The 15100-nt window shown below is 39.6% G+C and overlaps 1 protein-coding gene across 11 annotated transcripts in view; it reads right to left on the reverse strand.

The window, feature by feature from the left end:
- The window catches only part of dgkh (diacylglycerol kinase, eta), a 95486-nt gene that overhangs the window by 20650 nt on the left and 59736 nt on the right, over nt 1–15100 (reverse strand). For all 11 annotated transcript variants that reach the window (XM_078939815.1, XM_078939812.1, XM_078939811.1 and 8 more), the window contains 11 exons: nt 12058–12160; nt 6937–7099; nt 6512–6620; nt 6177–6398; nt 5909–6000; nt 3848–3947; nt 3449–3749; nt 3179–3310; nt 1790–1924; nt 1570–1687; nt 6–116 (listed from right to left, as the gene is read on the reverse strand). In XM_078939815.1, coding sequence (XP_078795941.1) covers nt 6–116; nt 1570–1687; nt 1790–1924; nt 3179–3310; nt 3449–3749; nt 3848–3947; nt 5909–6000; nt 6177–6398; nt 6512–6620; nt 6937–7099; nt 12058–12160 — 1586 coding nt within the window. The remainder of the gene's footprint in view (nt 1–5; nt 117–1569; nt 1688–1789; nt 1925–3178; nt 3311–3448; nt 3750–3847; nt 3948–5908; nt 6001–6176; nt 6399–6511; nt 6621–6936; nt 7100–12057; nt 12161–15100) is intronic.

Here is a 15100-nt window from a genome sequence, read left to right on the forward strand (position 1 = left end):
CTCACCTGCATTTTTCTGGATGCTCTTCACGTTTGTTGTTGAACTCCAATGAGATCTTTGCATCCAGGCCAATGCCAAAGTAGTTGTTCATGACACACTTCTCCATGTAGCCTTCTCTGCATGGAGAAACAGCCAAAGATGCAAAACTGTTGACAGGTTTATGAAATTTTGAGAGAAATCTGGGTGTGAATCCTGAGTCTGGAAAGCATATTTTTTTGGTAAGGAAAACTTATGAAAGATCCACTCTGATGAAAATCGTGTTTTTTTTTTGTTTTTAACATGCTCTTGTGGAATTTTCCTGGTAATAGCAGACATATAGAAAGAAAATTTCTCCGCATTTCTTTATTCAAATTGTTGTGAATCAGCAGCAGACAAAAAACATGTAGTTTGAAAAAGATTGTATTTGTTACTTGGAAAATATGCTGGGAGGGCCACAAGCTCCCTGCTCCAAGCTCTTAACCACAGTCCCGCCCACAACTCAGAGGTGAATTTCTAATAAACTACTTCAGCTCTGCAGAAACTATGTCCTAGAAAACAACACAGGTTCTTTTACTTCAGCTAAAAATAATCGTTAGTAAAAGACAGCTGGGAACACTTTATAATAGATCAAAAGATAATCGGAGTGGGACTTTATGAACAAATAAAAACCTATTCTCTCCTCAAAATGAGGATCTATGCTTACTAACTCATATCGTTTTGCTTATTTAGCATTTCCATGGTGCTCACATGCACTCAACAACAATCTGCTACAAAACCAGCTAATACCATGTGTGGTTAGGGACAATTTTTTTTGTTGACTAACAACAATAGAGGTGCTGGTTTATCATTTTTTGCATTTAGGTTTTTGAAATATTTTACTCAACTTCCTAGACTCAGAAACAATCAAACTCAAGATAAAAGAAAGAAAATACCGGTAATTTAAATCTGCAGATAAATGAAGTCTTTACACAGTTAAAAACTGACAAACAACAAAAGTGTTTTAAGGATAATATAAAGGAGTCAGACGACATGAAAAAAGAGGCAAGAAATTTCACAAGGAGAAATATTAAACTATTTTTGAGTCTCTTGAATTAAAATTCCTGCAGCTTGAAGTTGCAAAGTTAGATGCATGTTCCATCCAAAAATAAATTGTCTACTTTTTCTAAAATCAAATTATCCGATTACAAGCGATCATTCAAGGTTTGCGTCACAAGGAGGGTTGGTCTACCTTCCCTCCTACCACCTCTTCCAAATAGTGCACATCTCATTAAATGTGCAGAGTGAAGACAAAAAGAACTGTTTTAAGCTCAGAGACACTGCAAAAGATAAAATGATGCAAAAACATTCATTGTATGTGTCAGTAGAAGATTTAAACCACTTTATAATATCTTAACTACTGCTTTTCATCAAAACCACGTTTTATTTGCTCAGGATTTATGGGCATTTAGTTCCAAAAGCAATTTGATTCCAATTCAAAACAATCCTATCCAGGATAATGAGAGAATTTAAAGTTGATTTCATATTTTTTAGAAAATATAGATGGTTTTTCTGACAAAGACAAAGGTCCAGTAAATGAAGAGCAGTTCTTACAGAGCGTCAAGGTCAGGGTCGATGAAGGATGTTGCACCAAAGGGGTCAATGTTAGCCAGCAGCATCTTGCTAATGATGGAGCTGCCAGCAATAGAGGCAGCCAGCCCTGCTCTCAAGCCTGAACACACAAAATGGATTTGTATAAAATCCTGAGCAGCAATGCAGAATATTTGCTTTTTGAAGACAGCAAGGCTTTACTCGAGTACAGGTTTGTGATTACCTGGGCAGATAATCCGCGTGTTAAGCACGGGAAGATTCTCCTTACTGGTGGTGAAGGGAGTGATGGTGAAAGAGCTGTAGGACTGGGTACTGCAGTTTACCCTTCTTTCTGTTGGAGAGCAGGGACTCCTGGCAGCTAGAAGTACATAGAAAAATCCTCAGGTCAGATAAACACAGACATATTTTTAATGTGATGGCTTTTAAAATAATGCCATTAGAGGTGTAATACATTTAACCCTTAGTGGTCTCTAAACTCCCAGGTGTGTTTGCCAATCACATCATTCATTTACAATGATGTTCCCAATGACACTGATCTGCCTTTAAAATATATTTTATTCAAAAGGTTTCAAAATGGTTGTTATCTTTGAAAAGATAAACAGTTATGGTATATAATTGTGATGCCACTTATCCTTTAAAAAATGCTTTTGGTAATCCTTTGAAAATACAATCCTTTAAATACATTTTACACACAGTTTTGGGCTCATCTTTACTTTGTTTTTGGATTCATCCTTTGTTTTAATCTTTATACTTTTGAAGTTTGATCTCAAGTTTTGTAGTAACAAAATGACATTTACTACTGAGAATTCAGATTTATTTTGGTACAGTTTCAGGTTCATGTGGAATTAATGATCTAAAAAGATCTTTGGGAAAAAAGAAGCTGGGATTGGAAGCTAAAAGTGTGGTTATCAAACATTTTCCCACGAAACATGTTTCCAAGGTAAAGCAAAATTGTAAAGTAAAGTAAGTAAATGATTAACTCTATACCAAATTTCTATTCAAATAAAAACGTCTTGGCCTGACTTTTAAAACACTCAACAGAGTTGATCCGACAAAGGGAGGTCATTCTGAAGACAAGGAGCAACGGGCAAGGCCTCCCCTGGTAATATATTTTGGGGAGATTTGTCAAAGCTTTTGGTTTGAAGACCTCAGAGCTAAAGAATAGGGGATTAAAAGATCATCAATGTAAGCAGGAGTTCGTCCATGCAAGGCTCTATAAACTAGACTTAAAATTTAACTTTAACTGCGAGCCAAAGTAAAAAGGATAGTAATGGAGTTATGTATGCTCAAAGTAAAAGAACTACAAGAAAACTTAGAAAAGCCCCAGACCACTAAGGGTTAATAAAGCTGTTTTCCTCAATTAGACAATAATAACTCAGCAAGCAACAACCAAAATGTTGTTACTAAAACAGATTTACTACGATGCTGAAGAAGAAAGAAAAGAAGAAAAAAATAAAAGGAACTTCTACGAACGTTGATTAAAATGATAGAAATTTGGGGGGAAAAAAGTATTAATAGACTTAACAGTTCTTTATAAACTTTTACAATAAGCAATGTTAGGCCATGTAAACACTGCATCAGAGGAGAAGTGGGCGTGGCAACAGAAACTCACATGACACTGCTTCCAGCTCCTTGGTGTCCTCCTCTTTCTCGCTGTCTCTGTTCTCCTCCTCGCTGTCCTTTTGAAACTCTAGGGGAGATGGCAGCTCTGTATCCTCTGTGAGGGCATTCTGCTCATCCACCACTAAAGCAGGAAAGGGTGATGGGAGACAGATGACTTTACTTTCTGCATGAATAAATGTCACATTCTTTGCATATTTCTTTTTTTTTACATTCTTCAACATATTTTCTGCATTTAGATGAGTTTCTTTTCCCGATATACCTCTGACAGCTTGCTCAATGATCTGCCGGACAGCTTTCTTCAAACTGTTGGCCCTCAGCATCAGTTGCTCCCTGCTTTTATAGAGCTGAAGTGGGGGTTCTCTATGGTCACCTCCCTTCTCCGTCTCCTCCTCCTCCAGCTTTTCCTTTAGCTCAGTAAAGCTCTCCTCACTGGCCTCCTCCTCTTCATCCTGTTCCTCCTCGACAATAGGAGGAGTGGCGAGGGATGGCAGGGACAGAGGCTTTGAGTCGGAGTCCAGAGTCTGCAGGAGAGACTCCAGCTTCTCATTCAGGATGGCACACTGGCAGGAAACACAGGGACACACAGTAACAGCAGCACTCTCAATAATGAAATACAAGTTTGGTCTTTAAACATACATGAAGGAATTTTCAGACTTACTTTGACTGACATCGAGTCACAGTCATCCGTATTTTCCGCCCTTTCCTCATAAGCTTTGCCCACTTTGGTAACCATCTCTTTCACTGTTTCACACAAAATCCTAAAAAAAAAAAAAAGTAAATTTTTATTTTACATTTTTTCCACTTTTCCACAAAAATCCTCAGTTTTGTTTGCTTCATTTTACACACCACATTCAAACATTCCCTTCACAAACAGTAAAAATGCCATCAGCCGTGATAACTGGATTGAATTAGAATTTCAAAAATGTAGTAAGCTAAAAAAAGGTGTCAGTCTGAACTGTGCAAATTTAATCAGACTGAAGCAAAAAGTGAATTGAAGGAGACTGAAAAAAGGATTGAGTTCAATTCTATTAAGCATTTCTATGAGATTACAGTATGATTTAAGTTGAACTGAATTAAACTGGATTGTATGTAGTTCTGTGGAATGAACTTCAGGTAGAGCCTGGAGTCTGCATCTGGTGACCTGCAGGTTTACACACACCTCTACTGTTGTCTCTACAAACTCCTGCTTTTACACTGCTCTATGCCAGGAAAACCTGTGCGCCTCTAACCCTGAAAATGTGAATTATTATTTTATCAAGAGAAATTAGGATTTACAGTGTTTTTGTGAGGACCAATGGCTTTTTTTGACTTTTTTTGTGATTCCTGTTTCAGATTGTTGCTCTGCAGACGAGTGACTTGTTTTTTTTTAATGGATCGTCTCTAGGCTGTTGCTACCGGCCTGCTTCTGTGTTAAGGAAATTGCTGGCGCTACCTAAGGAATAGGTAAGTCTGAGGAATAACTCAGACTGGAATAGTCAGTCTGAGTTATTCTCTGTAGCCACTAAAGTCTCCAGCCACTCAAACAATACAAGTATTACATTTTCAAATGCCCAATTTATTTGTTCCTATTGTATGACAACTATAGTTAGAACGGTTTCTATTTGGTATGGCTTTGGAATGGTGTCCTTTTTGGGCAGAATCTGTTCTTGTCTGTTCCACTTCCTGTTTGGTGGGACCCAGGATTTAGAGCTTCTGCTGACTTTTCTGATTGACAGAAGCTGGTGTTGCCTTGTTGTATTGACTCAAATGCTCTGATGTGTTGCAGAAGCTCCAATGTAGTAGTGCAGTGCAGGCAGTGGAGCCTAGTCCTGTCTAAACTTAACAAGTTCAAGGTGGTCTCCATCCATTACCACTGTGTGCGGTTGCTACTCCTCTGGTGTTGAGCCTTTGTGTTGTAGGAAACCCCTTTTTCCAAAAGTACTGTTCAGCGGTGTTCATTGAGGTTTACTAAAAGTGTACACTTTTTACACAATTTTAGAAAATCTTTATGACAATAATGCCAATTGTTTTTTGTCTGCAACTGTGATATTGTGTTTATCACACAATAGATCTGTTTATGAAACATAATTCCAAAGATATTCATATATTAATAGTTGCTACTGGGAGAACCTGGCAATGCAGATATCAAGCATTTGTTAACCTGGCTTTAACCCTATTAAAAGTTAGACTTGTGACTACATGTTAATAGTCATGGGAAAAACAAGACATTCACAGTAATTAAAACACCAGCTGGTTTAAAATGAAAGCGGCTTCTAGAAATGTAGGTTTGCATTCACTTTGACAAACAGCAAGAATGGACTTTCCCTCTTACGCCAGTATTGTATGAAGACACGCTATATGATTCCAACTCGTTGTGTTTATTGATAAAAGCATAGGAGATAATATTTAAATCTGTCTTATGATTAAAACCCAATTTATTGCAATTTTTAAAAATACATTTGAATGTTTTAAGGCTTTAATGAGCCCATGTGGTCTGCATTTACTAACAAGTGAGCTTTTACAGTAAAAGGGTCTAATGATTATCTCTACAATTGTAAACTTCTACAGCATAAAAAGATGTGGGGGGACCCTGGATGAATGGTAATGGGGCTGTAAAGCAACTTGGATGGTGGAAAAGCGCATCGTAAGTGGACGCCATTCAGCATCTCTCCACAGAAATTGGTTATTTTCTGTCTAGTTTCTGGTTTTTGGTCAGGGTTGCCATGTCAAGAAAACTTACTTGGCAGATGAGATGGCCACGGAGTGCCGTTGTGAGTTGAGGATCTTTGTGAGAAGAGCAGCTACTGAATCTTCATAAGCTGATATGTGAAACTACGGGAAAAAAAACACAAAATCTTAGAAAAAGAACAGAGAAGATAAGATATTTGTTGTGAGTAAATTCTCTGCATGCTGTCAAGCTTCTCACTTCCGACCACTTCTACCTGTCTAGAAGCCCTCATGAGTTGGATTGTGTTTGCTAAAGGGGATCTGATGACTCCTGTGAGTACCTGGCAGCCGTCGGCTCCCTCAGGCATGGTGGGGCAGTGGTGTTTGGGTGGGATCTTGATCTCATAAGTCATGATACTCCAGCGGTCCAGCATCTTGGTGCTGGCCCTCTCTAGCTTTTCCAGGATCTGGGGTAGCTGGGTGTCATCATCACATGACGGACCCCAGCCTAAAACTCGTGCCAGATCATTGCCTGTTCCCAGGGGTAACACTCCCAGCTGGCACTGAAAGGTTAAAGGAAGAAGTTGGAAGTAAGCGAGGGGAAGATTTTTTGTTTCTGACGACTAGTGATCAGAAAAGTAGGCAAAGAAATCTGTAATCCAATACTAAGCTCTACCTGTTTGTGTAGATTTAATTTGTCAATCTCTGAGAGGACCCATCCCACGCTGCCGTCACCTCCACACACCAGAATACGGAAGTTGTCAAACTTCTGAAACAATCGCAGTCTGCGAAAGAAATCATTTTAAATGTTTTAAAAGTTTCTTTAAAATGTAGACATGCAGTGTCTTAACAGTGAGGTGTTTCGACTTTATACACTATGGATCAGAGGTGCCCAACTCCAGGTTGTGAGGGTTGATGTCCAATATCTTTTCTCTTGCAGCTTTTTAATGGCAAAAACGTGGCTGGTCAAAGTAATCAGCAGCAGGTAGATCAAGGATAAATGGAAAACAACTGGACCCCCACAAGGACTGGGATTGGGCAGCCCTGCCGCAGACCAATAATCAGCACGTAGACTATTGGAGTTCTGATCAGATTCATTACCCCAGGTGTGGCCCACCATTAACCAGGTCAAAGACTTGAGCTGGGTTAAGGAGCTGCTTGAAGCGGCGAAGGAATTTTACCCCCTGGTTGTCACCACTTTTGGAGTTAACAAAGACCAGAAGAGGACTGGCACATGATGGAGGACAGGTGGCTTTCCAGAAACCTAAGAACACACGGAAATATCAGTGAAAGTTTTCAATTACCAAACACAACATGGAGACAACACAGAGAACCGCTGGATGTTTAAAACCTTGTTACCCTTTTAAGCAACATTTTCACATGATGTGCCGGCCGTTGGTCTTGCTTTTTGGTATTTAAAAAGAAGTTAGTTACGCTTTTAGAGTATAAAAAGACAGTGTTCAAAGCAGATCTCCCACTATCCCACCAGGGGCTGTAAAATTTCAGTCATTAAGGGGTAAAAAGTGTTCCTAGTGGTCTTTTAATTATGATTTTTAGCCAAAATAAAAAAAAAAACTGTCATTTTAGAGGACATAGTTTCTGGGGAGTGACAGTTCATCAGAAAGTTGCCTCTTTGTTGTGGGCGAGACTGTTGGCGTGACAGTAAATCTCCGCTGATATCCCATCATCCCTTTGTTTACACTCCCTCTAGCTAGCTTACAGCCCCTCACACCCCCAATCTAACATGAGGGGTGCAACAAAATTGATGAACAATATTGGAACTATCCAGCCATACAATTTAGAGCTAGATGTGAGCTCAGAAGAGGAAAACAAAGATGTACATGGATCTATTTGTCTGCAAAAGAAGGCGTAAAAATGGAGCGGAGCAGGGAGCTTGTGGCTTATAGCTTCTACATTGTACAGCTGCATGCTTTTTCATTTTTTTATCTGCTCCTTATTCACCACAATTTGAATAAAGAAATACTCCAATGCATTTCTAATCTTATTTTTTTCTATATATGTCCTCCATCATGAGAAAAATGGGAAGAACATGTTAAAATGACCAAAAACACAATTTTTAATGGAGGTCTTTAAGGATAAGTCATCTACCCATCTCTGCTTGCCATTTCTTTATATTTAGGTCTTTATATGTTTGACAAGTTTTTGTAGATACAATACCGATCCTATGGCTTTTATGAATTACATTCTATTTAAGAGCACTCCATCTAGATTTTTTAAAAACCTTTTTCATATAATATTTAATGTCACACTGCAGCTGTGGATATAAGTAAACACAAAGGGGTTTTAAAGATTTTAAAATGAAGCCCTGAAAACATATCCTTTTCTTTTGCAGGGTTGGTTTTTCTTTTTCGTGCACAATCCTTATTCTGCTATTTATTCTACTAAATCCTATGCACAAAACTACAGCTCTGTAATTGAGAGTGTGCACGTCACCCAGACATTATTAATAGTTTCATTCTAATTCCATAGATTACTGTCTGTTAATTACCTGTATAAAAACAGAGCAATTTCTTTCTTGAGTACTTTTCCAGGAATCTTAGGATGAATGATGACATAGGTACTAGACCTGCATACAAACATTCATCTGCAGTAAGAGATCATGGTCTTTGAAAAAGTACACCCCTCACCTGGTAACTGATTTATTAAAATAAAATCCCAAATTGAATATTGAACCAATAAATTAGACATGTCTAATGTATGTTTTACTGTGCTTCAACAAAGAATATATAACCCAGCTACACAGCAGTTTTTATATAAATAGGTATGCTAAGTACATTTTTTCCTGGTTGATTTCTAATTATATGAAAGTAACTGGGTTTTACTTATATAGTTACAGTCAGGACCATAAATATTTGGACAGAGACACGTTCTCCCTCATTTTGTTTTTGTACATTACCACAGTGAATTTTAAATAAAACAACTCAGATGCCATAGAAGTGCAGACTTTCAGCTTTTATTCCATTGCTTGAGCAAAAAGATTACATAAAAATGTGAAAAACGAAAGCATTTTTTAAACACAATCCCCTCATTTCATGGGCTGGTAAGTAATTGGACAATTGACTTCCATGCTATTGCATGAGCAGGTGTGGGCAATTCCCTTGTTCTGTCATTATGAGTGAAGCAGATAAAAGGCCTGGAGCTGATTATTTGTGCTTCATTTAGAAGATTTTGCTGTGAACAGACAACATGCAGTCAAAGGAGCTCTCTATGCAGGTGAAAGGAGCCATTATTAAGCTGAGAAAACAGAAAAAAAACATGCAAGAAATTGCTGCAGTAATAGGAGTGGATAAATCAACAGTGTGGTACATCCTGAGAAAGAAAGAAAGCACTGGTGAACTCAGCAACGCAAAAAGACCTGGACGTCCACGGAAGACAACAGTGGTGGATGATCTCAGAATCATTTCCATGGTGAAGAGGAACCCGTTCACAACAGCCAACCAAGTGAACAACACTCTCCAGGAGGTAGGCGTATCAATATCTAAGTCTATCATAAAAAGAAGACTGCATGAAAGTAGATACAGAGGGTACACTGCAAGATGCAAGCCACTCATAAGCCTCAAGAATAGGAAGGCTAGATTGCACTTTGCTAAAAAGAATCTAAAAAAGCCAGCACAGTTCTGGAAAAACCTTCTTTGGACAGATGAAACCAAAATCAACCTCTACCAGAATGATGGCAAGAGAAAAGTATGAAGAAGCTCATGATCCAAAGCACACTACATCATCAGTAAAACACTGTGGAGGCAGTGTGATAGCCTGGGCGTGCATGGCTGCTAGTGGCACTGGGACACTAGTGTTTATTGATGATGTGACACAGGACAGAAGCAGCCCAATGAATTCTGAGGTGTTCAGAGAATACAAGCGGCTGAAATGAGCTTCCTCCGTAGGGTGGCTGGGTGCTCCCTTAGAGATAGGGTGAGAAGCTCGGCCACCCGCGGAGAGCTCGGAGTAGAACCGCTTCTCCTCCACATTGAAAGGAGCCAGTTAAGGTGGCTCGGGCATCTAGTCCGGATGCCTCCTGGACGCCTCCCTGGAGAGGTGTTCCGGGCATGTCCCACTGGGCGGAGGCCCCGGGGAAGACCCAGGACACGCTGGAGAGACTTCGTCTCTCGGCTGGCCTGGGAACGCCTCGGGGTTCCCCCACAGGAGCTGGAGGAAGTGGCTGGGGCGAGGGAAGTCTAGACATCTCTGCTTAGACTGCTGCCCCCGCGACCCGGTCCCGGATAAGCGGAGGAAGATAGATGGATGGATGGATGGTGTTCAGAGACATACTGTCTGCGCAGATCCAACTGAATGCAGCCAAACTGATTGGGCGGCGTTTCATAATACAGATGGAAAACGACCCAAAACATAAAGCCAAAGCAACTCAGGAGTTTGTTAAAGCAAATAAGTGGAATATTCTTGAATGGCCAAGTCAGTCACCTGATCTTAACCCAATTGAGCAGCATTTCACTTGTTGAAGACTAAACTTCAGACAGAAAGGCCCATAAACAAACAGCAACAGAAAGCCGCTGCAGTAAAGGCCTGGCAGAGCATTAAGAAGGAGAAAACCCAGCATCTGGTGATGTCCATGAGTTCAAGACTTCAGGCTGTCATTGCTAACGAAGGGTTTTCAACCAAATATTAGTAATAACCATTTTGTTGTCAGTTATTTCAATTGTCCATTTACTTACCAGCCCATGAAATGAAGGGATTGTGTTTAAAAAATGCTTTCGTTTTTCCCATTTTTTGCAATCTTTTTGTTCAACCCATGGAATAAAATCTGAAAGTCTGCACTTCAATGGCATCTGAGTTGTTTTATTTAAAATTCACTGTGGTAGTGTACAGAAACAAAATTCTGTCCTAATATTTATGGTCCTGACTGTAACTTACAGTTAGGGGTGTGACGATAACCGCATCACCGCACTTTTTTATTTAAGTTTTTTTTTTTTTTTTGAAAGTTCAGCATGTGGTGCATGATTGGAACTATAATAAACACATTAAACACATTCATCTTTGCTGATAATTTACTTTTTCTGCTAGTCCTGTGTTCAGACTTCAAGGGTTTCTGGGGGAAACCTTTTATTAATGTTCTCCTTCACTCCCTGCGCAGCGCCTCTCACTTCCTCTTAGAGCTGCATGCGGCACGTGGCTCACTCTACTTACACACATGCATGCGGTTTTAGAAGCACACACACATCCTTATTCTATAACTGAGGTTTCTGTATTGCGAGGAAATACGAAAAATTTACTGCGTACTAATTATTCCTTTCCATTGTATTCATTTCCATTACAAGCTGCGTGTGTTCTTGAGTGGGCAACACGGCTGCCCGCCGGAGGATTTTGTGTTGGGGGGTGGGGGGTTTATTACTGTTCTCCTTCACTCTGTAACACCAAACACGAATGTGCACAGTTAGATTTCCATGACTATCACTACATGTTTTGTTTGGGAACAATTTTGTGTGTGTGTATGTTTGTGTGTGTGTGTGGGGGGTGTTAAACACAACACTGCGCCCCCTGCTGGTTCATCGACGCGGTGATCAAAAATCCCACACCGTCACAGCTCTACTTACAGTATATTATGACATTGAGCCATATTGTTCACAAAGATATATAAAGTTGTAAAAGCAAGAATTTATTCTCTATAACTGTATTCTTGAATTTGGTGTAAAAACAATATAATCCCATTATGTTGCTATCACAGTAACATGTCTGGATGTTCAGTAGTGTGTAAAAATGTGCGTATTCTTTACATTAATCTGTTGAGCTAAAGATAAAAGAGGTTACTAACTTTCCTGCTTTTATTTTGAACTGCAACTGCTGGTGCTTAAAATCATCCTTCTTTAAGTTGTCAATGGTACAGTGGTCAACCTTTGATTAGAAATTTGCAGGTTCAATTCCCACCTTGGGAGCTTTTTAGTCAAAGTGTCCTTGGGAAAGATATTGACATTGGTGGTAGCATGTTGGCACCAGTGTTTGGCAGTGAAGTGTGTGAATGTGTGTGTTCATGGATGGATGGGACTGTGACTCTAAGGTGCTTCAGGCCTGCCTTTAAGGAAGGTAGTGAAGTGCTATATAAGTATACACCATTTACATTTTGCTGTCAATGCAGATTCAAAAACTTTTTCCCAACTTCTTGGGTAGTTGAGTCATTTCTCAAACAACTTGTCTCAAGTCTTTTTAACCCAAAGTCATGTATTACAGTGTGATGTGTGTGTTGCCTACCGTCTGAATCTATGCTGTTAAGAGCCGTTGGGGGAATGATAGAAACTTTGCATTGACCTAGAGGACACTTGCGAGGGTACACGTCCATGCAAGCTGTGTGTACCTTGAAGAAACAAAGGGAAAAAATTAGTCATGTGAAATACTTGATATATTATTTTCCATCTCTAAGGCTTTATTGATATAAATGCAACAATTAATATGGTTTCCATTAGATCTAAGATTAAGCAAAAGAGCTTTAAATTCACATTACACAATATTTTAATTAAAGACAACCCTAAATGCTTCTTTATCAATTCAGATTGGAAGCAGTAGGTACATTCATTGCATTAAATGGGCTCAATGAATAGTTAAAGTGCAGATACAGAGATGGGGGCTTGAACATGAGTTGCACTTATGATTAATACATATAAGACTTGAATTTAGGCGAGAAATGGTAAATGTGAACAGTTTTTTATTTTATTTTCAAATTGTGAGGAATATTCCACTGCAGATATTTCTTATTTTCAGTGCAGTAGATGTCAAGACTCTTTTTTTTTTGGTCCATCTTGTTTCCTGTCCACTAATCCAGCTGATGTTTTTCACGTGTGTCAAGCTCCATCTGTGTCTTCACTGTTACGAGTTCATAGAAGGTCCTTTGAACATTCCAGCCAAGTATCAAGTCAAATTCTCATGTTTTTCAACCTTGTTTCTGACCAAACTAAGTCTTTGCTTCTGGCTCTGTTTATATCCAACTCCTAAGTTTTGTCAAGCATAGGTACGATTCATTTATCATTGCTCCTTCTCTACTCTAAATAAATGACCTATTCTACTCACTTTCTGGTGTATTCTGCCAGCCAGTCAAATTTAATTTGTTTCTGTCCAAGTTCAGGCCTGTAGAGGTTAATTCTCCTTACTCAGTTCTTCTAATCTTCCATTTCTTTTCAGTCTCCAGTCGCTGAGAAAACCCTACATTTCACAGCTGCTGCAGCATGCACTGCTCCACTACATCCAAGCTTTCATTCAAACTTTTAACTTCCTGAATCTGTCTGGGTTGTACATCCTCAATTCACTAAAGTAGATACATTTTAATGGCCTTCCTATTGCTGTTTTCAACACATGTTTACCTGCACCTAAAAAATGACAGAGGAAAACTAAAACAGGCATTAGACTTGGAATTATGCCTTCTGAAAGTTTTAACTTAAGATTGGATCCAGCTGTAGGGTGTACATTTTAAAATAAGTAATTATGGGATGTCATTGGTCTATTTCTGCTGTAACTAAACTGTCTGGAGTCATGAAGCAAATCATCAACTTGAGGTTTACGCTGAAAGCAGAACCACAGCTATGCAGGTTGTCCTGTTACTTAACATATCAAAAAAGCTCTACTCGGATGGCTCACCGCCATCCGATACCTGGAACTAAAACATCTCCACTACAGATTTAGATTATTTCAGCTTCAGCCAAATTCTACCAATTTACCAAATGATGGAAAAGTGTTCACCTTTCTAGCTACTTGACCAACAATTTTCCTAGAGTATTGAAACAACTCATTGAAGGGGTCACAAACAACCACAACAAACAAATAGGCACAACTTGATTCAATTAAAGTCAGGGTTTATGACTACCATGAAGAAGAGTACTCGAATAAGAGCTGTGTGGCAGAGGTCCAACACCAAAACCGCCTCTGAGCAAAAAGGATCATATGAGTTTAGCCAGAAAAGCTTCATTATCCCAATAACTTTTGTCAAATCACTCTGTGGACTGACAAGGAAAAGGCTGAACTCTTAAGAAGGCGTGTGTCTAATTACATCTGGCTAAAAAGAAACAGCATTTTGGACAAAACAAATCCTATTAATCGTCAAATATAGTAGTAGTGGTGTGATGGTTAGGTGATGGTTTTGTTGCTTCATGTAGCAAACAGGTAGATTCAATCTCCGAAGGACTCCTCAAGGGGAGAACATCCATCTGTTTTTGGCCTTGAGCTAAAACACACATGAAATCCGCAGAACCAAAATGCACAAAATCAAACTCCTATGCTACGTTTACATTACCCTCAGCAACTTGCATTCAAGCGACCACTTCCAATGAAAAGTCTGTGTTAATGCTTGTTTCAAGCTTCCGCGTTCAAAACTCTCGTGTTCACGCATAGCTAGGCATGTTTTGTGTGACAGTTAGAAGTGCCAACTGTTTGAAAGTTGATCATGGAGGAGAAATTAATAATTACGGTTTATAATTCTGGAATTTTATGACACCAAGACGTTCATGTATCGGAATAGAGCTGTGAAAGAAAAGGCCTTGAGCAAGATTCATGAGATTTGCCCGTTTCTGACATTTCACACCAAGCCTCTTCCAACTGTAGCTGGAAGAAAAAGAAGAAGTCCTTCCCAGTTTGTCCAGTGTAAACACTATGGGCCATACGTGCGTTCAAGAGTCTGTATTTAGTGTGTCTGCAGCCCCAGAACAAATGGTAGGCCTCGATTCTGCCTAATTAAAGTAGCGCAGCTGTGGCAGGGCAATGATCAAAAAGAGATTCACGAAACAAAGCCATCCAGCATTACTGACAGAATTGTAGATTGAAATGTCTCCACAACACTATGAAATGATCTGCAGTGAAGAGCAACATGGAAAACCTGGAGAGGCTCATCCATCCATCCATCCATCCATCCATCCATCCATCCATCCATCCATCCATCCATCCATCCATCCATCCATCCATCCATCCATCCATCCATCCATCCATCCATCCATCCATCCATCCATCCTCCTCCAGAGTCAGAGCTTGTCCCGACTACCTTCGACAGGTCTTCAGGAGGGTTAGGTTAAATATTTAATCAAAAGCTTGGTTGAGGTTGACATGGACACACAGCAGAAGTCCCCATCCACTGAGGATAAAGGAGACGAGGTGAGGATTTCCAGTGAGCACAGGGAAGAGTTAATTGGAGAGATATCAATCGAACTGATGATCTTGTGGAGAAAAATTTGGTGTAACACAAGTGTGGCTGACCACTGGTGTCAGGGAAGGAAAGTAAGCAGTTGATCAGGTTCAGAGTAAGCAGAGAGGCAAC

Source organism: Oryzias latipes, chromosome 21, assembly GCF_053564925.1.
Source record: "Oryzias latipes strain Hd-rR chromosome 21, Olatipes_Hd-rR_3.1".
NCBI classification, from domain to species: Eukaryota; Metazoa; Chordata; class Actinopteri; order Beloniformes; family Adrianichthyidae; genus Oryzias; species Oryzias latipes.